Consider the following 22,573-nt stretch of genomic DNA (forward strand, 5'->3'; position numbering starts at 1 on the left):
ATAAGTAAATATGCATACATATGAAGTAGGTACAACTAAACCAGAAGTGAGAACTGATAATATAAATGTACCTAGTAGGCCAGGTTATTAATTCTATATGGTCTGTCATGTTTTTATTTGCAATGTCTGACCACAGGAGTCGGCAGTTTTATCCATAAAACAACGTAAACAACAACCAGTGAGCTCCGCGAGCGAAGCGAGCTACGCTCGCGAAGCTCACTGGTTGTTGTTTACGTTGTTTTATGGATAAAACTGCTGACTCCTGTGGTCTGACCCAAGCATATTATTTTAAATTAAGTGGTTAACAGGTTAATATATCAGTCAATTAATATATCGGGTCTCAATAAGTCTGGTTAGAGCTTTGGCATGGTAGGCCAGTGGCCCTGGGTTTGAGTCCCAGTTGAGACTTGATTTTTCACTACCTGTGACGATTGGGCCAAAAAAAAATAATAGTCTTGCTTCCTGCTACCAGCCTGAAAAAAATAGAGTAGGTAGGTAGGAAAATTATTTTATTTTATATTTTTATTTTATTTTTTTCCGACAGCATTTTTTGAATATGAACTAATACAAGATCAAATTAAATATGTCACAGGTCAGTATTGTCATTTAAAATTAAATTTCATGTCTTTTTATGCACAACTTAAGTGGAATTTTATGAAAGTCCATATTTAAAACAAGAATTTCATGAATGCTTGTTTTGTGTTAACAATGAAACCGATAATGGTGACAGAACGATAAAATTCTGGAAATTTCCGATTTTTTTACTTCCTAAACATGCTTAACTTAAAAAAAAACTTTAGGGTCGGGTAGCAGGAAACAAGACTTTTATTTTTTTTGGCCTTGGCGCCCAGTGTACAAAACCCACTATTCCCTTGGAACATGCTTCATGCATTTCCTTAAGTCATAGAATTCAAGGACGAATTTTTACAAAGGGGGGGAATATGTCACCGGGTTCACAGGTGTGTGAAAGTCGGTCAGTATATCAGGACTCAAAAGCTCAGTGGTTAGAGCACTGGCAAGGTATGCCCTGGGTTCGAGTCCCGGTTGAGACTTGATTTTTTTCTACCTGTGACAGTTAAAAGCATATGAACTAGTAATAGGCAATGTATGACATATTGCACACAATAAGATCTTGAGTCCCACCAAGGAAAATAAGTCCCATCAGTTACTACGTGTACGATATTTCAAAAGTTTTATTTAAAAGCATACCTCTATCTATAGAATGATTATCATTGTTTAACATCTTTAAAGAAATTCATTTTATTTTCTCAGGTATAGGACTTTCCCAGATACCTCATTAGAGACGGAAAATGGTGCAAAGAGAAAAGGGAGGGAAACCAGACCTATGTCTAAAGCAGGAAATGGGTAAAAAAGAAAATATAGATATTTATCTGAGTAGACCATATTCTTAAGTAATGATAGAGCTGAAACTGTTCACCGTGGCATTTTTTCATGTTTTGATACATGGTGCAAAATTTTCTGTTTGTTATTGATTCATGTTTGGCATAAGTAAAATCATGCTACTTAGTATAATTGAATTTTGAAAACATAAATTTTTGAGGAATGATTGTTTGTAAATTAATATTTAGCAGTCAATCAATATCTTTTAGTCAATTTACATGTCGATTAAGTGACTGGATCTAGTGAAACAAAGCAATTAAACAATGTTGGTTTTGTTTCCTTCTATCAAAATTTACTGTATCGAAAATAACCGTACCGAGAAAATATTATACGTATCATATCATGAAGGAGGCGAATCATTCCACCCCTAAAAAAGGAGTGTACATGTGTATATATGTGTACTAGCTAGATTCTGAGAGTCTAAGGGTCAAATTGAAATTTACAGTGTCCAGGAACTTTAAGGTCCTCAAACACAAACTTTTATCTTCTTAATATTATTTAGGACACTGCCTGACACAGAAACACAGAACAGTGAAGATGAAGATTGTGTTACATGTACCAGTAAGTAAATGTACTGTATTAATTATGTTACTATGGTTAACAAGGAACTCTCATAATTACAGTATGAAAGTGATCATTTGACTTACTGTAAACCATCTTTAATTCGCATGCGAGAAATATCCCCGAGTTTCGGGACCTACTTTAACTCGTGAATATTGATCGCCACAAACCATTTATTTTGCTTTGTATTTGTAGAGAATGTTTCCTCAATGATATATTTAGCCAAAGCCTCCTTTGAGATATCTATATAAGACCACAATAATGTCTCTGATTAATTTGTTTTTCAAACAGTAGTAATAATTGCAGAGAGTCTAATGTTTTGAAATATGAAGAAAAAATTGTCAGGGAAAATTATGCTGCTTTGAGTGGTTTGAACAATTACTGATGTATGTATTACAACACAACCATGGTTAAAATTAGAAAATTGTCTATAATGGCTTCTAGTTTACTGCTTGTAGTTCATCTGTAAACTCTGTACATGAGTTTTTTTTGTAAAGTTATATTCTCTCCAGCAGGGTTGTCACCAACAGAACATGTACATAGCATACCATTAAAGATGGAGGGTAAGGATTTAAGGTTCTCTGACCCTCTGATAAGGGAGACAACTCTCAAAGATGTAAAATGTAGAACACCTCCCATTCTTATGCTGTCAGTTGAAAGGAATGAATAGTTTAACCTTTGGTGTATGTTCCTTGCTGGACAATGTTTGTTGAATATAAAAATCTGACTGTATTTTTGTCTTACTTAAGCTCAACCTTTAGACATTTAGGCACTCTGTATGTCAAATGTATATTTGATCTCTTATTCAGTGGAGATTTTTTTTGGTTAAATCTGTTTATGTTTTGTTTGATTGCAAACTTTCTATGAAACTAAAAATCAACAAAAATAAGACAGGGGGGGGGGGGGATAAATAGAAATTTAATAAGATTTTTTTTGCAATATTGGAATAAGAGTCATAAATTTATTTTGTTGAGTCTTAATGAAGGATTACAATCTCTATGTCTATGACTGTGGTATCTTTTACAGTTGATGATGATATTGTAACTGAGGAACCAGAAGACACAGAGATTGAACGAGTACTAAGTCCGAGTGTGATGGTCACAGAAGATAATCTGGTACCTGCATTTCTTATTATAGTTGTTAAAACATAGAGCAGAAGAAAGTGAATGAAGCATTTCTTTGTTTTGCTAAAATATGTAGAATTAGGCCAAACAAAGTTAAATAATAGTTTCTCAGGCCAAAAATTTCAAAATTCAATGCGGCAGACAGGTTCTTCTTTTTTTTTGGAAGCAGGTGTTAAACCTTTTTTTCAAGTCAGTAGTTCAACAAAATGATATCAACTGATTCTTACTTTTTTGTTCTCTTACATTAATTTAATTAATTTATGATATGTATTCAGCTTTTAAATGATGTTATTCCAAACATTTGTTTAAAAGTTAATTCATAAAATAAAGTATTAACAAGAAACGTATCCTTCATCTAATAAAAATGTCTATCTGTGGCTCCATTAACAGTTGAACACATATATTTATGAATTTCTTTTTTTCTAGAACAAAGAAATCAAAAATGAAAAATTATGGACTCAGAAATTCTGTTTTTTGTCAAATTGCAATCAGGTAAGGGATGAATCAATTGTAATTGTTTGAATATGTAATCTGCTAAGAATGCAGGCCCAGAGCAACGGTTTGCAAAAGTGTGTGTGGGGGGGGGGGGGGGGGAAACTTCCCAAAACAATCTGAAAAGCAAAAAAAAGAAGCTAATTTACTGTCCAAATCCTTGAATTTGCCAGAGCTTGACGTTGAAACCTCAAAAAATGTGTGTGTATGGGGGGGGGGGGGGGGGGCTGACCATCATTTAAAGAAAAATTTACTATAATAGCAAAATACTATGCTCAAAAAAAAGAGGGGGCTGCCCCCCCCCCCCCTCGCAGCGTTCAACGAGTCTGGAATGTGTAATTAAAGTTGTCATAAAATCTGGAGAGAAAGTATCTGTAAACCCAAACTTTCTAAAGAACGTTCAAATATATCTTGGGATCTTGGGGGATATTTTAATATCTAAAGTATAAAAAGTTTAAAATCATTGTGACTGTCCAATTAATTCAAATATGTTTTGAAGGTTAGCATCATTGTCATTTCAGCGTGTTGTTCCAAGGCATGCTGAAGTCAAGAAGCTAAATGAAGCTGATCTTGGTAACAAGGTTGTGAATTTTACCATTGACGAAAACCCTGCAACATTCCGAGAATCAATCTTCAGTGCGTGCCCGCAATTGAGGGTAGCAGGTGGATTTGAGTTGTTCCGAAGGAAAAGCACATTTAGTTTAGAGAATATCTCCGAACCCCCTGATGGATTTACCACTTCATATTTGATGGAGAAAAATGAGCTGAATGGAATCATCTGTTATGTTAGGCCACGGAAGAGTATAGCAGTGAAAGCAATCGAGGCTTGTCCAAGGGTGAGCTGCATGTGCTCTTTTGTAAAACTGTCATGATGGATTTAGGTGTTTCAGTCATACGTTTTCTTGATGGTCTTTACAATAATTTTATTTCTAAATGGTTGATCATTTAACTGTTTAAGAGCAAAGGTTGTTTTTAATTCCTGATACAATACAGTATTCATATTATGTTTGGCTGTGTATTCTATTTAGCATCTTTTGCAATGCACAGCTCTGCTAAATCAAGTACATTGCTAAATGTCTTCCATATGTATCTTAAGATCAAGCAGATTTAGGAATATGCTTAATCAAAACTCGAGTATTTTAACTTCAAATCAGTTTACACCAAAAATTGTGCACATTTAAGACAATACATTTACAATGTACTGTATTAATTTTCTTCCAATTCCAGAGAACCCGTAATGACCTTAATTTCGCTCAAAAAATGCAAGTCCTAGACCTGCTGAAACAAGGCAGAACTCAGACAGAAGTTGCAAGACGCATTGGTTGTTCTCAGTCCGTGATTTCCTTTATTGCTTCCAAAAAAAAGGAGATCTGCTCACAGGGGAGTAACTTAAATCCAAGTAGAAAACGCCTACGAGCAGGAAAAGCGGCAGACATGGAGGTTGCCCTGACAAATTGGTTTAAAAGCATTTACACTCCCGGTAAATACATTCCTAATTATATAATAAAGGAGCAGGCCGAGTTGGAGGCTAGGAAGCTTGGAAACTTGACTTTTAATCCTTCCTCTGGGTGGCTCACTAGATGGAAACTACGGCACAATATACCCTCAACAATGGTGAAGGTTAATTAGAACTATACATCATTTCTCTCAGGTTGACATTGGCAAAGACCAAAAAAAAAAAAGACAGAGACAAATATGCGCTCTATAGTAAAATATATAATCATGACAGGCTTAATATGTAAATACAGTTGTGGACTGCATCCCTTTCTTATGTCTCAAAATATCAATCCATTCTTATTTATGTTTGAACAGTATTAAGTAATTATATGTACATATATATTCAAGTTATCATATTTAAGTTATTAAGTAATTATATTCAAGGTATTATTAAGAAAAAGGGATTAAATATTTGTAAATATTTTCATGCATTTGGTATATATGTACAGCTGTATATATGATAAACTTTGCCAAATTATAAACTTTTTTTTTCTTTTTGAATTTTTACCAGAAAAAACGAGGTGAAACTCGGAACAAGTCAACCAATGAGGAAGAAGTTTCTCAACAGGAAGTTGAAGAAGAGGAAGTAGCTCCTGATGATGCTGAAACCGAGGCTGTATCTCAAGATGATGACTCAAGATCTCAGAATGATGACTCGATATCTCAGCGAGATGGGACCTTGTCTCACAGTGAGGACTCTAACTCTCATCACATTGAAGAAAATGGAATGAAGCAGACTGGAGTGACTAAGTTTACTTATTTATATTTTAACTTAAAATGCTTATTAATCTCTAACAAAGTTGGAAGGGATATAGTACAGTGGATTCCATTTTATCTGATAGAGGTTTAACAGATATTTCGGCTATTTCAATATAATACACAAAAACATTTCTTATATATTTATTAAAAATTTCTCCTGATATTCTGATGAGAAAATATTGGAATTTCTTTTTGATAATCAACACCTTGTTCACACCTCTAACTTCGTATATGAAGCCTTTATTTACACAGTCTGACACCTCTCACCTTGAGTACGACAATGAGGGTATTAGTTAAGGCTGAACGCACACAGGCACCTTACCTGTGTTGATACTGGGCACAGTAGTATACAGTTGTGATGATCAGCTTGGGTTTTAATTACTTGTCAGTCATGCACCTGTTAATTATGGCAATTGTTTGCAAATTTTAAATTATTTAACTGATTAGCTTGTGTATGATAATTTGCTTGGACATTGAAATCGTCATAATTAGCCTATTCAATTGTTTAACTTTGTCGTTTGTCTTAATATTTGTTCACTTTTAAGTGCAAATTTTATGATTAAAATCACAAACGGCCCATATAAATAAATATACGTCTCAAAATTCATACCATCCCTCTCCACATGGCTCTTAAAATCTCTCTTTAGCAGACAAGTATGAGACTGGTAAACTCATTGACCAGAGAATTGTCACAAACAGTATGAAATACGTAACCATATTAAAGAAACAAATAAATATGAAACAATTTAATATTTTTGTTTATTTTTCATTTACCATCTATCCAGGGGAAAATAGTTTACGGAAGAAAGTCAAGCATTTAGTCTACTTCCGTTTCCATAATGCAGACCATCCAAGAAGGAATGTAAACATGTGCTGAATAAAGATGGCAATTACCATCAAAGAATAATTTTTATATGCCTGTTTATTTGAAAAATGTTATATTAAAGTTATAAATAAGTGAAACAATTTATTTTAGGAAAGTCACTAAGTAAAGTTATCAAACGAAAACGAATGTGCAAGCTTGAAATTTGCTACGATGTATTATCAATACCTGTAGCTCTAGATACTTATGTTTGGACTCAGTATGGAGCAATCGGCTATTCTAATATTTGGCTATTCTGATAAGATTAGACTGACAACTTGACTATTGGATAAAACGGGATCCACTGTATAAACAAGCTTGTGAGTGTGAAAGTGAGTGGGTGAGTTCATGCGAAAGTTTTGCTCTGCTTTGTGATGCCTTTGTTTTAGCAGAGTTCAGAAAGATCTTATTAAATTGAAAAAAGAATATTTTAAATAATGATACTAATGTCCTTACTACTAGAATGATACATTGTCTTTTCAAACCTTAGTCTAATATTTTATCAATAAATTTCTAAGCCTATTAAACAGATTGTTTGGTGCAGGTTGAAAGAAGCTATTTCAGATTGATGGGGGCCTTAATCCTAGAAGGGAATTGTGCATTTATTAAACTATCTTTCTGGAAAAAAACTTAATTTAGATTATAAATGTCAAATTGTATTTATAAACTTGTTTATTTTGGCATGTAACACAAAATTGGCAAATAATTCTTGACTGTCTGAAGAAGTTCAAGATTCAGTGTGTTCATTTATTATATGCTTTTAGGTAGCAGAGAAAGCAAGTGAGAAATTCAGAAGTGATGGGATTGTGACAAAGGTTTTGCCTGATAAAGGCAAGGAAACCTCCACAACAAGCAATTCAGTGGAAATTCCTGTGTACCCCAGGGTAAGACGGCATTCCATGTATAAAGGTGATAGTTATCTAAGATGTAAAAGGGGTAAAGGTGGTTTTAAAGAATTTGATATTTAAATATCTAAAAGTCAAGCCTAGTTATCTGGGTGCTTGTGTTCACAAGCAAATTGGCCAGATAAATGAAATATCTGGATTGCTAAAATATCCTTGGTGTATTTAAATATAAATTGTTCCCCCCAAATTTCATCCAAAAGGTGAAATGTCTGGGTTATTAGTGTATGGATTGACAAGCCCCAAGGCTCCACTTTTGGAAAAAGTAGAAAGTCTTTTATATTTAGTGTGAAATCACTTGTTAATTTCAATATTTCCACTTACCTGCCTCCTTAACTATTTGCAATTTCCCTCTAGTTCCCCATACAATGTGTCGATATATTTTTTTAGAGTCACTACGGTATTACTCATGAACACGGATTTTACCCCCAAAAATCCAAATTTTCATGGGGTCAAATTTTCCTGCTTTCAGATTTTGAGGGGATTTAATTTTGTGATTGGTAGTCATATACATACTGTACTTCTTTGTAATTTTAAAATTTCGTTGAGGACATGAATTTGTGGGTCTCTTAATATCACAAAATCAAGGAAAATTTAACCCCTTCGAAAATTTATGATTTCAAAGTATATGAAGAATAAATTTGATAGCTAAAATAGTTTTACAAAGATATGAAGACTGTAGATATCTTAAAAAAAAAAGATTGTTGACAAGGTAGGAGCATATAGACAAATTTTCTTGTACTGCGGAATTAGTATTTGTACATTGGGCACCTTGCAATGTTTATGGATTTCTGGGCCACTTTTACCAACAAGTTTACATCCTCACAAGTCATAACATTGTCAGCATATCGTTATAGCAAATCTTTTGTAAGTACAAGTTACTGAGGAAATTATGTCTCCTTGAATCTGTATACTTTTGATTGCACAAGTTTATTGTCCTCCATGAAATAAAATTACTTCACAGTATTTGCCTAGTTTTCTCTGTTGTATCTATATAGCTAACGATATAGCTTTTTAAAATTGTAAATATTTATTTTGAAGTTCATATTATTATCTTTTAACAGACTCATAAACGTAATGACCTGAGCCTGAAAGACGAAATGCGTGTCATAGAACTTCTAGATCAGAAACTCTCACAGACAAAAATCGCCAAACAGTTGGGATGCTCGCAGGCCCTTATCTCCAGAATCGCTAACAGTAAAGATGAAGTCCGAGCACAGTTTCTGACTTCAGAGAATCTGAATCGGAGAAGGAACAGGAAGGGAAGAGCCCCGGACGTCGACAATGCACTGTGGGCTTGGTATCAAAGCCTACTGGATCAGGAACCCGGAAAACAGGTCAGAGGCCAAAGGTTAAAAGTTTTTCATTTGTCACTGTTAATGTCAAAGTGTGTTGGACCAGGAACCCGCAAAACAGATCAAAGGTCAAAGGTTGAAGGTTTTTTTCCTTTGTCATTGTTAATTGACAAAACATTGATGGAATTATTCATTGACTGCTTCAAAATAGCCCATTCAAATTTTGTTAACAATGGATAATTTATGTACATGTATACCTTAATTAGGCCAATTTTTTTTCGCTGTTTACATTTTACCTACACTGTATGATTCATGAACATACCATCCATGAATTCACAAAAATTCAAAAGCCAAAGATCAAAATACACACACAAAAACATCTTTAAATGGATTTGACTCCTTAATTCTATATTTTGTAGCTTTACACATTCTTTTGCAAGGAAGTATATGCTAGATATACATACCTGATTTGACAGATTCTTGAGCAATTTAATATTATAGAAAAGAACTGAAAAGGTTTGAACAAAAAATCAATTTCAGAACAACTAATTTTGTGATTCTTTTCTGAACTTAATTGCCAAAAACCAAGTCGGATTCAAAACAAAAAAGTCCATGGAATGGCCTTACAGTGATTCACATTTTGACACACATTAGGAAGTACTTATTGTTTATAGATTAACTCGCAAATATACCCAAAATATTGATATTTCACATAAAGTACTGTGTACAGGGAAATTTTTGACTCCATTTTATTTTTGCCCCTTAATGCATTAAAAAAAGAGCACATAGTATAAAACAACAGCTTCGTTTAAATACATGTATGTGCTGAACTTGGTGATTCCCACTCAGAGCGGCTCATGTTCAAAGTACATGCAAGTCTTTGTGCCTGCTCATACTATAGGTTTAATTTATGCCAGTTTTTATGATAAAATTAAAGAATATAGACATGTCAATTATTATGAATACAGACAAAGTCAAGATTCGATGTCGTATACTCCTGTCAGCACAAAGATAATGCTTAGATATGGGGATGCACCTTACCAAACTTGCTTGGAATGGTACATATGACCTAGTTCATTTTTAATTAAACACAAGTGTGGATATTTAGAGCAGTTCCATTTCCAAGAAACTATAAGCCCTATCCAGACCAAAGTTGTGTGAATATTGCATTCACGAATACCATGGATATGTCAAACTGATCTGGAAATCCCAACCCTTTATTCTTTAAGTATTTTATCCTTGATATCTAGAGCCCCTGGATATATTGAAGTTTTTTTCTCGGTCCCATCAAGTTCAAGATAACAAGGATTAACCATAGTCAAACCATGTTATATCAATCTCAATGGGACTGAGAAAAAACTTCAAGTTATCCAATGATTTGAGATATCAAAGGTAAAATACTTAAAGAATAAATAGTTGGGACTTCCAAATCACTTTGACATATCCATTGTATTTGAGATATCAGTGTTCGAGATATCGAAGTTTAACTGTGTTTCCATACAGATATCGAACAAGATGTTAAAGGACCAGGCAAGGAAGCTGGCAGATGAATTTGGAATTTCGCCTTTTTCTGCAAGCAAGGGATGGCTTAACAGGTGGAAAAACAGATATAACTTAGTTATTCAGCCTTTCAAGAAGGTAGATACAGTTCATATGGAATAGGCAAGCTTTAATTCTTCTTATTTGGAATGATCAAATATTGAATATTAAGGTCAAGATCTAGTAAATGAAAGGTGCCTTCAGATTTCTCAAATTTGAGGAACAAGTTCTTTCAATGATCCTTTACAAATATAGCTTGGCGAAATTAGGTGTATCGGGGCATAATTTTTAGGTAAACTCAACGAAAAAAGATACTGTTATTTTCAATGAAAAATGAAGGAAGTCAGGTATAAATATGGGATTTTTTTCCTTCTCAGAAAAAGAAAATGTATCAATATTGCCTACAATCTCTCAGAAAACAGTTTTTCATATCTTCTTGACCTTTTCTTTAAAATGATATTAATTTGAATATAGGTATCGGGGTTAATTTTGAAATGATTTCAAATTGAATTCCATGAAAATGTTTCATTTTCTACATAATTCTATAATAGCCATAAAGTACGGGAAAAATTAAGTTTAAATTAATTATGACGTCATAATGGATCTAGCACCAAAAAGACAGTCTAAACTTATTTAGTAGATCTTGACCTTATGCAAACTTTGATCCTTTCATATAAAATAGGCAAACCTTAAACCATTTAAATGGAATAAGCAAGACTTGATCATTTTAAACGGAATAAGCAGGACTTGATGATCCTTTCATATGGAATTAGCAAACCATGATCCTTTCATATGGAATAAGCGTCTTGATCTTTTCATATGGAATCTAAATCAGTGAACAGTTTTAACCATGTTTGCTTCTGTAGAACATCAAGGCCATGTAAATCAAGTTAGGTTACTGTAAATCAGCTATTGTGTGTGTCATCTTTTATTCTTGATTCATCATTTTGAAATCAATCCACGACAATTAATTTTCAGGACAGAGGAACAATCTACAAGTTAAAGATGGTCTTGAAATTTGGGCATATTTCTCACACACAAATAAAAGGGGGTTTACAGTTTGTCATGACCCTTCTTGTGCTAGGTGTGGCACAGTATGGGGAGACTTAGGTTACTCAAGTGAATGTCGTGCCACATAGGCATTTTATTTAACTGCATTATCCTGTTTCTAAATTCTGGATTGTTCTCAAGTTGTATTGGACAGTATAGACTTGGCCAGCAGATTTAAACTTGGTACAGTTTCTTTGTTTAGCAAACCATAAATTATGTCTATAAAGATTCTAACTTTTATTTTGAGTCTTGCTCCTTGCAACTCTCTTATTTGACCTAAAAATAGCTTTTTCAGGGTATAGGGTTCAGCATGAATCATCATTATTTCAATAATGGTTACTTACTGATAGAAAAAATAGCTGTCAACGCAGCTAGGTTAAGGACGCCCATGAAATATACGCCTTTATATATTCAGGGGAAATGAATACAATTTTTAATATTTTTAACAGCAGTGGTTTTGATAAATGTGAATTATGGTCTTTGCATTTGTAAATATCGGGTCTCTGCTGAGTTCAGCCAAAGTGACATCGCTTACATCAGCAGTTTGTCACGTGACAGGTTTAAAATTGGACCATATATGTACTACTACAAAGATTGTAAAAGTTCAACGATATACGAGCATCTCTCCGCTATAAAATTTATTTTATTATCTTTGAGGCAAATTCCTTAACCCGAAAAGTGCTGGGAGCAACTTCCTCATGCTCGAGAATTGTTATAAATTTAGCTGTCTTTCTATAAACTACAGACAAAAATGTAATACGCACTGGAATAATATTAGATTACAAAATAAATAAACAATGCACAGCCAGCTCCCAGCACTTTTCAGAATAGTAGGAATAATAGCTACACGTGTTTAAAAATTCGGAATTTATAGTAAAGCGGATATCGTTGAACTTTTTGATATTTTGGAGGGGCTGGACCTGTCATTCTAGCACGTTACTGAACAAATGTGCTCCCTACGGCTTTATTTAAAGTCTACATATTATCAATTTAGTTTGACAATAAAATGTGGATTAATATATTTCAGAATATGTCTCTCTTTTTGTCCGATTACGCATGCTTCGTATTTATTTTTATTTTTACAAGCTACGATTATCATAAAAGCTTGATCCACGCCTCAAGTACAGAGAAACTGCGTGTCAAACTAAGAAATGACGTCATCTCATTAAGTACAGCGAGATCAAACTGGCTTTCATTCTGCATACGCTAAGTGCTATTATGGCAAGATAAGTTGCACATCCATTTATCTTTATATCATTTATGAGAAACGAAGGTATTTAGCGTGTTTTAAAAAGAACATATTAGTATTTATTCATGGAGATTCATTTGTGTTGTTTTAACGTGACGTCGTAATAGCTTTCCCGAACCTCTGCACAGGCTGACATGTATATGGGAGTCCTTAACCTAGCTATGAATTTTACCTAGTAATAAGTTTGAATCTAAATGGATGAAGGAACAACAAGATGCAAATAATGTAGATGCTCAAATGTCTTCATTAATATGCCTTAATTGCTTAGTAATGGCAGAGCCTGAAAAGAGTTTAAACTTTTTTGGTTAGAAAGAAAGAGCCATTAAACTGTAAGATTGAATGTCCTGTATAGGCAAAAAAATGCTTTGCATTCACTTTCAGCTATTGCCTACAAAATATATACATGTACAATCCCCAAATTAAGCAACGATCTCTGTTTAGCTCCTCTGAGCCAAAGGCTCAAAGAGCTAATGCTATGGCCATTTGTGTGGTGTGCGTTAACTTTTTAGAATATGGGCCGTAACTCAAGAACCCCTTGGCCAATTATTGTAAAATTTGTCACAGGGTATCCTTGGCCCAAGGGCTCCCATTTATACTACATCTAGGGCACTCTCTACCATCGGCTCATACATTCACCTCTGTCCTTGGCTTGCATTTATCACAGTGATAAGCACGAGAAATAGTGCATTTGTTCAAATTCATTATAATTATATTTATTATTAATGTTTTTCTTCTAAGGTAGATATTTACTAAGTATATCTAGAACAATTAGTTTAATTTGAAATAATCCTTGCAATGTCATGTTTTTTACGTTATGTCAAAAATCTTGACGTGAGCCCATCGCAGAGGTGTCTGAGAATGAGATGAACAACAACTCTGCAAGGAAGAATGAAACTAGGGTTGTGACCCTTAAACAACGGGAGATGATTAGGTAAATAAAACCAAAAGTACTGGTTGCTAAAAAATCTTCTCAAGAACCACTGGGCAGATTATCACCAAACTTACACAAAAGAATGAGGATATGTTGTAGATTGAAATTACACGGGGATTTACTCTGGGACAAAGGGCGTTGTCTCAAGGTCACTTCAAAATTGATATTTTGCTTACTATTAGGACTAGCATCATCAAATCTTGTCAGTTGATGCATCTAAGGACCTTATATCATGTTGACTCAAAAGTAGGTCATGGTGACCTACTTTTGAAATTTTGCGACTGTTCTTTTTCAAAATCATTTAGAGCATATTTTGAACTTTGACCTACTTTCTGAATTTTATAGCTAGTCTTTTAAACATTTAAGCCATTAATTCAAACACTGAGAGGTTTAGAATCATTGAGTCTTGTAAGATGATGCATCTTGTGGCCATAAAACATATTATAAAAAAGTAGGTCACAGTGACTTACTTTTTGAACTTTGCAGGCATTCAATTTCAAAAGCGTTTTAGAGGCATATTTTAGACATTTTAAGGCTTATGATCATAAAACTTTGTAAGTTGGTGCATCTTAAGTCCTCAAGAAACGTCAACTGAGAAGTAGGTCATTTTGACCTACTTTTGAAATTTTATGGCTATATTTAAATATTTTGGGTACTATTTGGCTTAGAATCATCAAACTTTGTCAGTTGGTCCATCTTGGGTCCTCGGAGTAAGTTGACAGAAAAGTAGGTCACAGTGACCTACTTTTGAAATTTTATTGCTTTATTTAAATATTTTCTAGGTACTAATTGGGTTAAAATCACCAAACTTTTTCAGTTGATGCATCTTGCGTCCTCAGAGTTAGTGAACTGAAAAGTAGGTCACTTTGACCTATTTTTGAATTTTTATGGCTTTAAGTAAATATATCATTTACTAATTGGCTTAGAATCATCAAACTTTGTCAGTTGATGCATCTTTGGTCCTCAGAATATGTCGACTTAAATGTATGTCACTGACCTACTTTTGGAATTTTATGGCTATATTTAAATATTTCGGGTACTAATTTGCTTAGAGTCATCAAACTTTGTTGGTTGATGCATCTTGGGTACTTGGAGTACGTCGACTAAAAAGTAGGTCACTGTGACCCAATTAAATATTTTTTCAGGTACTAACAGGCTTAGAATCATCAAACTTTTTCAGTTGTTGCATCTTGGGTCCTCAAAGTGTGTCAACTGAAAAGTAGGTCACAGTGACCTACTTCTGAAATTATATGGTTATAATTAAATATTTAGGTATTAATTGGCATAGAATCATCAAACTTTGTCAGTTGTTGCATCTTGGGCCCTCGGAGAACGTCAACTGAAAAGTAGGTCAGCATGACCTTCTTTTGAAATTTGATGGCTTTATATAAATATTTCAGGTACTATTTGGCTTAGAATGATCAAACTTAGTTGATGCATCTTGGGTCCTCAGAGAATGACAAGTGATAAGTTGGTCATCATGGCCTACTCTTAGGTACTAATTGACTTAGAATCATCTTGGGTTCTAAGAGTGTTTTATCTAATATGTAGGTCATGATGACTGACCTTTGGAATTTCAAGGCTTTAACTTAGAGGCTTCAAATAGAAGTGATAGGTTGTACAGTTTATCAGAAGAGCGATTCAAGGCCCTTGGGCCTCTTGTTACATGTTGTTTTTTGTCTGAATTTATTTTTATGAGACAAAAGCCTTGTGTTCATTTGGGAGACATGATTTTAGGGTAGGATATCAAATGTATGATACAGTGCCTACTGTCCAATCCGACAACTGTGCAATCCAGCAAACTGGACTTTCTGACCTCATATATTTTTCCCAAAAAATTCTTTATAATTTTTATAGAATAAAGCATATTCCGACCACTGAACATTCCCAATTCCGGCACTTTTTTGTCAACGAAAGTAGATAATTACATATGATTTCCTCTGGGTAATCTGAAATAATTACATGGGTGTACCGTAATTGACCCCTGGCCAGGTAGCATGAAATTGTCCCCTTTGGTCACAAGATTGGTCTACTTCGAGAGTAGATAATTACTTGCATGAGTTTGAAAGTGTTTATGTAAGCAATAAATGAACAGTTTTTGAATTTATGAATTAGGCAAGCAATTCTCTTTGTTGTTATCAATTTTATTCTCGCATTAACATGATAGCATCCGTGCGACAGAAAATTAAGAGTACATGATATTTCGATCGCCTTTACCTTTCAGAATAAATAAAGAGTCAGAATCATTCATAAAGCCATGTCGCAAAAAAAAACAGTACGGCGAACTACTGTATTATGTACATGTAGACAATACACGATGTTGAAGGCAGCATCTTTTCTTATAGAAAATGTTTTATTTCCATGTTATTATACACTGAATTAAGCAAGACTGTGTACATGAAAGATTTGCCAAAAGCAAAAAATACTGCTTTTAAGTTGCCCATCAAATTTTAAAATATTATGTCTGCTGTTTTATGAAAATTCAACCACAATGTTCAAGAGTAACGTTCCATTTGTATGAAAAGTGATGGTATTAATAGCACAGTCTATGCTGAGAAATAAACAATGGAAAAAAATCGGAAAGAAATGTGTAAAAAAAAAAATAATAATACTATGTAGAGAAGGTAGAGGAAATATTTCCTTTAATATCTACTGTCAGTAAGTAAAATGCTAAAAATTGAATTGCAACATCTCAAAGCATTCAGCACTTCCATCTGTTTTAAAAAATCATCATATATTACAACAATGCTATCACAAACGCTGTTTTTCAAAGAAACTAATCAGCTGAAGGTATATATTTAAAAACAAAGAAACACACAATTATGCAAACACCTTGACAATTAAATACACGTGTACTTTAAACCTAATGAAGTCATCTGACTCCAGTCATAATGCTCAGAAATATTCAACACTGGCTAATCCGACACTCTATGTAATCCGACATTGATTTTATTTCCCGCATCATGTCGGAAAAGACAGGTTTCACTGTTTTTCCAAGTGGTACTTGTATGAAAGTTGAGACAAGACTCTCTGTCAAATTACTGTACCTACCTTGAGAGTAGAATAAATTAAATACAGACCTTGACAGTAAAATCTGATATTAAACAGTACTTTCATTTACAGACAAATGCAAAATCTCATGAGAAAAATAACTCAACACTGGAAAATCTCAATGCAGAGACAGAGAATTCTATAACTGGAGCTGTATCAGGTCTACAATCAGTGGAAGAAGAAGACCAGGATGATGTGTCAAGTAAACTGTGTGGTGAAAACAATAACACAAACAAGCAACATCTGTCTCAGAATGTGGAACACAGTGTTGAGCTTCTTGCTACCCAGCCTGAAAAAGATACCTCAGGATCATCTACCATGAATATTCCTGATTCTGAAATGAATGAGCAAGTTGAAACACATCCTGTTTTAGGAACGTCAGAAAAAGATACAAGTGCAACATCAACCTCAAATATTCCAGGGACAAATTCACATGAGAGAGATGTTAGGGCAACTACACTGGACAAACAGTTGGAGACACAGAAGTTGTTGGCAACAGCATTCTTGCATTCACTTAATATACTTGGACCTCAGACCTCTGCTCAAGGCAGTAGCTCATTTTCTCCACAGCTTAGCGGTTCAGCTCAGGAAATGGTTCAGAACATACTGGAACTATGTCGGGCTCCAGAGCAAAATCCTCCTATTCCAACCAAAAATCAGTTGGAGGAACCTAAGCCTGCAGAAAGTTTTTTGGCTCTGTCAGGGGTAAATACCAGTATGCTATCTCCAAAACAATCAACAATTGTATCAAGTGTTCAAAATTGTGGAGCAAATGAGACAGAAACATGTGATACTGGACTTAGGACTCCTTCACAGACCCACATGTTATCAGATTCAACATCTTTGGATGCGATTACGTCTTCCATTGCACATGAACCATGTTCAGCAATAACTTTCATGCCAGCAGCAGTGTCTGAAATATCATCATCATTCACCAATACTTATTGTATAGATGGAACAATAGGGACAGTATCTTCTACATCTTCAAACGCCCCCAAGAAACAAACCTCAACCACTTATGGTTTTAGTACCACATCAAAGTCCAAATCAAAATTGAAGGGTAAATCTTTGTCAAATGTGCTTGAGGAGCCTGTGACTCCTAGGTATAGTACTCGTAAAAGGACCATGAATGTAATCGTACAGAAACTTGCTGAGGAGGAGAGTGAGTCTGACTTGAATGATGACAGCGATAATGATCCTAACTGGGAGGAAACAGAGAGGAAGAAAAAAGTAAGTGCCTCATGTGCATCTGTTCTGTGTATGAGAGAGAAAGAGAGAGACTCAGAGAGAGATAATCCCCTCGCAAAAAAATACTGTAATACATATACCTTGTATACACAGTTATTTTTGCCTCATTTAATTTTTGCCCTATTAAACTTGTTAACAATTTTGACCCTTATTAAATCACCTATAGCATATATAGGTATTGGTGGTTTTCATTTTGCCCACTTTTAAATTTGTCCACTGAGATGGGGGCAAAAGGGGCAGAAATGCTAATAGACTGGTGACAAAAATTCCTTGCATAGATTATGTACAGATTGTCTCTAAAAATAGCCTAAGATTTTAGTTTTTTTCAGGATTATTACTAAATTTTGGAATAAATAGAATGCGGTGTGTATTTTAAGATATGAGGTGGTATATAAAAAAAATTGTTTGATAAATATTTCTTAATTTTCTTTATACAGTCATCCAGTGGCCACAGAAATCCCAAAAAGGTATGGTTTAGTTTATTACTGAAAAAAGAAAATAAAAAACCATCCTCGTGTCTGCTTAAATTAATGTCAGATAAGAGAAATTTATGGCATTCTGTGTTCCAAAGCTCTCTGACTTTAACTTTTTGCCTAGGACACTGATTTCTCATCAGATTCTGATGACTTAATGGATTCAGAAAAAGATGAGGATGCTTTTGATGAAGATGATGATTATGAAGATGAAGATTCTGCACCTTCAATGGAGAAGCCTCATTCTGATGATTTCAAACGAAAAATAATCTTGTATGCTGAAAGACATGGCAACACCAAAACTGCCATTAGATTTCATATTAAAGAGGAAATGGTTTGGAATTGGAGGGAAGAAAAGGACACATTATTTTCTGTGAAAGGGTCTTCATCAAATGATGTTCTTACATCCAGGTCCCAGGTAAGCAACAACACAGAACAGTAAATTAGGCCCTCTCCTGACTGAGTGGTTAAAAATGGCTGTACCCAAAACATGTTTTAACCTTCAAGAAACATTATTTAGCTCACCTCGACGAAGTCAATATGAGCTTATGCTATACCCCCGGCGTTGGCATTAGCGTCAGCGTCCCGGTTAAAGTTTTTGGAGCAGGTCCATTCCCAAGTAACTATAAGCCCTACCTGGACCAAACTTGCATGGGTAATGCATCTAGGGGTGGACACTACCACACTTGCTTCAGATGCTGATTCTGACCTTCATTTTCCAGATGAGTGAATTTTAGCCATACTTTAGCAAAATGAACATGGATGATGAATCTAGGGATCGACACTTCTAGACTTGCTTTGGATGCTGAATGTGACCTATATTTTCCAGATGAGTGAACAGGATAATTTGTTTTTGGAGAAGCTCTAAAATTATATGTCCTGTTATGACTAAGCTTGTATGGATGATGCTTCTAAGGATTGACACTTCCAATCTTGCTTCAGATGTTGGAACTGACCACATTTTCTTGATTAGAGAACAAAAAAAAAGTTTTTGTAGCAGGCCCATTTCCAATTAATTGTAAGTCCTACTTAAACCAAACTTGCATGAATATTGAATCTTGAGATTACACTAACTAGGAAAAATCAGATGTGAGATTTTCCAAGTACTGAAAGATATCATTCGTTGAGGTGAGCTTCGTAATCTTTGATTACCTATATTTGAATTTTTATGCTAATCTTTTTCAAACATTTAATGTCATGAATTCGAATACTGAGAGGTTTAGAATCATTAAATCCTGTAAGATGAAGCATCTTGGGGCCATAAAACACATTTATTAAAAAGTAGGTCATAGTGACCTACTTTTTGAACTTTGCAGGCATTCGATTTCAAAGCGTTTAGAGGCATATTTTGGATATTTTAAGGCCTATGATCATAAATCTTTGTAAGTTTATGCATGTTGGGTCCTCGAAAAATGTCAACTGAAAAGTAGGTAACCAAAACCTACTTTTGAAATTTTATGGCTATATTTAAATATCTTTGGCACAATTTGGTTTAGAATCATCAAACTGTGTCAGTTGATGTACACATATCTTGGGTCCTCAGAGTAGGTTGACTGAAGAGTAGGTCACAGTGACCTTCTTTTCAATATATGTGACTGTAATTAAATATGTCAGTCACTAATTTGCCTAGAATCATCAAACTTTGTCAGTTGCTGTAGCTTGCTTCTTCGGAGTAAGTTGACTCTAAAGAAGGTCACCGTGACCTACTTTTGAAACTTTATGGCTTTAATTAAATATTTCAGGTACTAATTGGCTTAGAATCATCAATTTTTCTTCAGTTGATGCATCTTGGGTCCTCGGAGTACGACAACTGAAAAGTAGGTCACCGTGACCTACTTTTGAAATTTTATGGCTGTATTTAAATATTTTCATGTTCTATTTGGCTTAGAATCATCAAAGTTTGTCAGCTGTTTTTAGAAAAGTAGTAAAAATATGCAAATGCAATTTATTACTCGGACAAAGTTTCAAACATTTTTAAGTATAATTCAAATTCCATGGTTCCCCATCACTCTGCTCTGCTTAATTCTGTCCAGCATTATTCATAAACTTCATAAATTAGTTATATTAGTCGATGTAAAAATTTCAATTAATAGTTCATTTGACTTTATATTATTTAGAAAAATATCAAAGCCTACGAATCTGTTTTTACCACTCAAACGATGTATATTTTTACAGGGTATTACAGAAGAGGAATATGTCACTGCGGCAGTTGTAGAATACAACAAGCAGAGAATATACTTGGGAGTTATAGAGAAGGACAAGTTGACGTACTGCAAGACTTTTCTCGGAAAACTCGATGAACAATTTAGCATGTCTAATATTAATGCGAATTCATTAATACTAAACAAGAAAGACATACAAAAATTTGGCAAAAATGAAAAACAATTTCTCATTTTGTCCTTTTCATGTCCCATTAAAGACTTAAAACTAAATATTAACCAAGAAAAATGTCAATACATAACTGAAGAAGTTTTGCGTTATTACCAACAGAAAAAGAAAATTTGAAATGAAAATTGTTCACTTTTGATAAATTATATGGAAAGAAGTATAAAATTTATTGCTAATATTTGATGTGGAATCAACCATTGTATCTGTAAGTTGATTTTTTTTCCCATAATTAATTTCTTTTGACCACTTTTTACATTAACCAATTGTTAAACATGGTCTTGTTGAAATATGTGGTATATGCCAAGAATGTTTACATGTGAAATAGAGTTATTAAAACAGAGTTTTTTTATTCTGTTTTTTGAGAAATCTGTGAGGGAAAAACCCGAGGGTATGTTCTTCCTTAACAAGCAATTGTTCAGATTTGCCCTTTTTCAATATGCCCGTCTGTAACAGGACATATAAGGTACAGCGGTCATGTCCGTCATTCTGTCTGTCTGTTAGCTTTTTTGTGTGCAGCTAGTAACTTTAATACTGTTGATGTTATTATAAACATAATGATTATAATTAGTATTTTGATGTTTTACTAGGCAGTGGCATTGTTCATCTTAGACTTTTGTAAACAATAACAATAAACAAAATTGCAGATTGGGTCTTTGTGACATGACAACTTGAATTTTTTTTTTAAATACTGTTTGTTTAGTAACTACAGCTTTTTTTTAAAAATGAAAAAAGAAACTTAAATCTTTATACCAATGTTGATATGAAAACATGTAAACTATCTATTAATGATAAGTGAGCAATATCTGACAGCCGTATCGTTTGCTGTGGCTATGTACTTTATTACTTTTACCTTAAATTTTCTTCAACTAATTATTAAGACCATGATATTAACTTGCATATTAGTTAAACCTTCACAAGTAAATGTTAAGACATACATATAATATTTTTTTTTTAATTTTAGCACGTTTTCAGGTTATTAGGGCCCCGCAAGGATTTGCGGGTGCCCTATAGTAATCACTCTGTCTGTCTGTCCGTCTGTCCATCTGACTGTCCGTCTGTCATTCTTCCGTCCACAAATTTTCTGTTTTTTCTAATAACTTTTTTTAGGGTTGACCAATTAAGTTCAAATTTGGTATGTTGGTTGAATAGGCAGTAAGACATATTTTGATGCTAAGTTTGGTTCTCTATGTCATCCGGTTTTGAGCTGGGGTGGTGGGGTATATTCCTTAACTTTATATAAGAGTGAATGGGCAAAGAGAGATAACTGCTGAGAATGTTCCTATTGTAAACTATGAAAGGCTGCAATGAGTCTCTTGGGATTAATAAACTTTCCTCTGGAAGAAAATCCAAAGCATTTATCTTTATCTGCCACATTGAGATTAATTAACACCTCTGTATGCAAATGAAGTTTGTTTTGAAGTTAAGATCAATTCTGAATAATGTTTACATTCTCTGAAATGTGGATTTAAATAATGTTCATACTTTATTTTGTTAAAATACACAATGAGTTATGATTTTATTGAATTCTAAAAACAAGATATAGGTGAAGATATCGTTTTAATTATTATTTTCTTTTTTCTTTTCTTTTTTTCTGCCTTATGTAAATTCAAGAATACTAATTATTTTAACAGGTATTCAGATAATAACCTCACTCTATCATTGCTGAAAAAGTTCTTATTGTAAACTTAGAAGAAAGGGTTGAGAGAGCAGTATAATTAATCCTGTGGGTTTGATTATCTTGCTGGTTTGCA

The 22,573-nt window shown here is 33.9% G+C and overlaps 2 protein-coding genes across 2 annotated transcripts; both read left to right on the forward strand.

Annotated features, from left to right (window-relative positions):
* Nucleotides 1–941: 941 nt before the first annotated feature.
* On the forward strand, nt 942–7,664 carry LOC133189441 (uncharacterized). The gene is made up of 10 exons (XM_061324814.1): nt 942–1,003; nt 1,273–1,365; nt 1,904–1,962; nt 2,460–2,525; nt 2,989–3,077; nt 3,513–3,578; nt 4,100–4,414; nt 4,806–5,198; nt 5,587–5,817; nt 7,461–7,664. Exons 1-10 carry the CDS (start codon nt 942–944, stop codon nt 7,662–7,664), a joined length of 1,578 nt encoding a protein of 525 aa, XP_061180798.1.
* A 1,007-nt stretch (nt 7,665–8,671) lies between these two features.
* LOC133189496 (uncharacterized) lies at nt 8,672–21,057 on the forward strand. Its single transcript, XM_061324854.1, has 6 exons — nt 8,672–8,935; nt 10,397–10,531; nt 16,786–17,943; nt 18,399–18,428; nt 18,559–18,852; nt 20,610–21,057. The coding sequence occupies exons 1-6, from the start codon at nt 8,699–8,701 to the stop codon at nt 20,937–20,939; spliced, it is 2,184 nt and encodes a 727-aa protein (XP_061180838.1). The 5' UTR covers nt 8,672–8,698; the 3' UTR covers nt 20,940–21,057.
* The last annotated feature ends 1,516 nt before the right edge of the window (nt 21,058–22,573 follow it).

This window comes from Saccostrea echinata, unplaced genomic scaffold (assembly GCF_033153115.1).
Source record: "Saccostrea echinata isolate AGI-Se365-2 ecotype Australia unplaced genomic scaffold, CSIRO_AGI_Sech_v1 ptg000018l, whole genome shotgun sequence".
Taxonomy (NCBI): Eukaryota; Metazoa; Mollusca; class Bivalvia; order Ostreida; family Ostreidae; genus Saccostrea; species Saccostrea echinata.

What these genes read in the sequence shown, in the direction of transcription:
- LOC133189496 (XM_061324854.1), top strand. Translation starts at nt 8,699, where the DNA reads ATGCGTGTCATAGAACTTCTAGATCAGAAACTCTCACAGACAAAAATC. An exon ending in TTATTCAGCCTTTCAAGAAG is followed by an intron (nt 10,532 to 16,785) that starts GTAGATACAGTT and finishes TTTCATTTACAG; the next exon opens with ACAAATGCAAAATCTCATGA. An exon ending in GCCACAGAAATCCCAAAAAG is followed by an intron (nt 18,429 to 18,558) that starts GTATGGTTTAGT and finishes CTTTTTGCCTAG; the next exon opens with GACACTGATTTCTCATCAGA.
- LOC133189441 (XM_061324814.1), top strand. Translation starts at nt 942, where the DNA reads ATGTCACCGGGTTCACAGGTGTGTGAAAGTCGGTCAGTATATCAGGAC. An exon ending in CAGGACTCAAAAGCTCAGTG is followed by an intron (nt 1,004 to 1,272) that starts GTTAGAGCACTG and finishes TTATTTTCTCAG; the next exon opens with GTATAGGACTTTCCCAGATA. An exon ending in TACCCTCAACAATGGTGAAG is followed by an intron (nt 5,199 to 5,586) that starts GTTAATTAGAAC and finishes AATTTTTACCAG; the next exon opens with AAAAAACGAGGTGAAACTCG.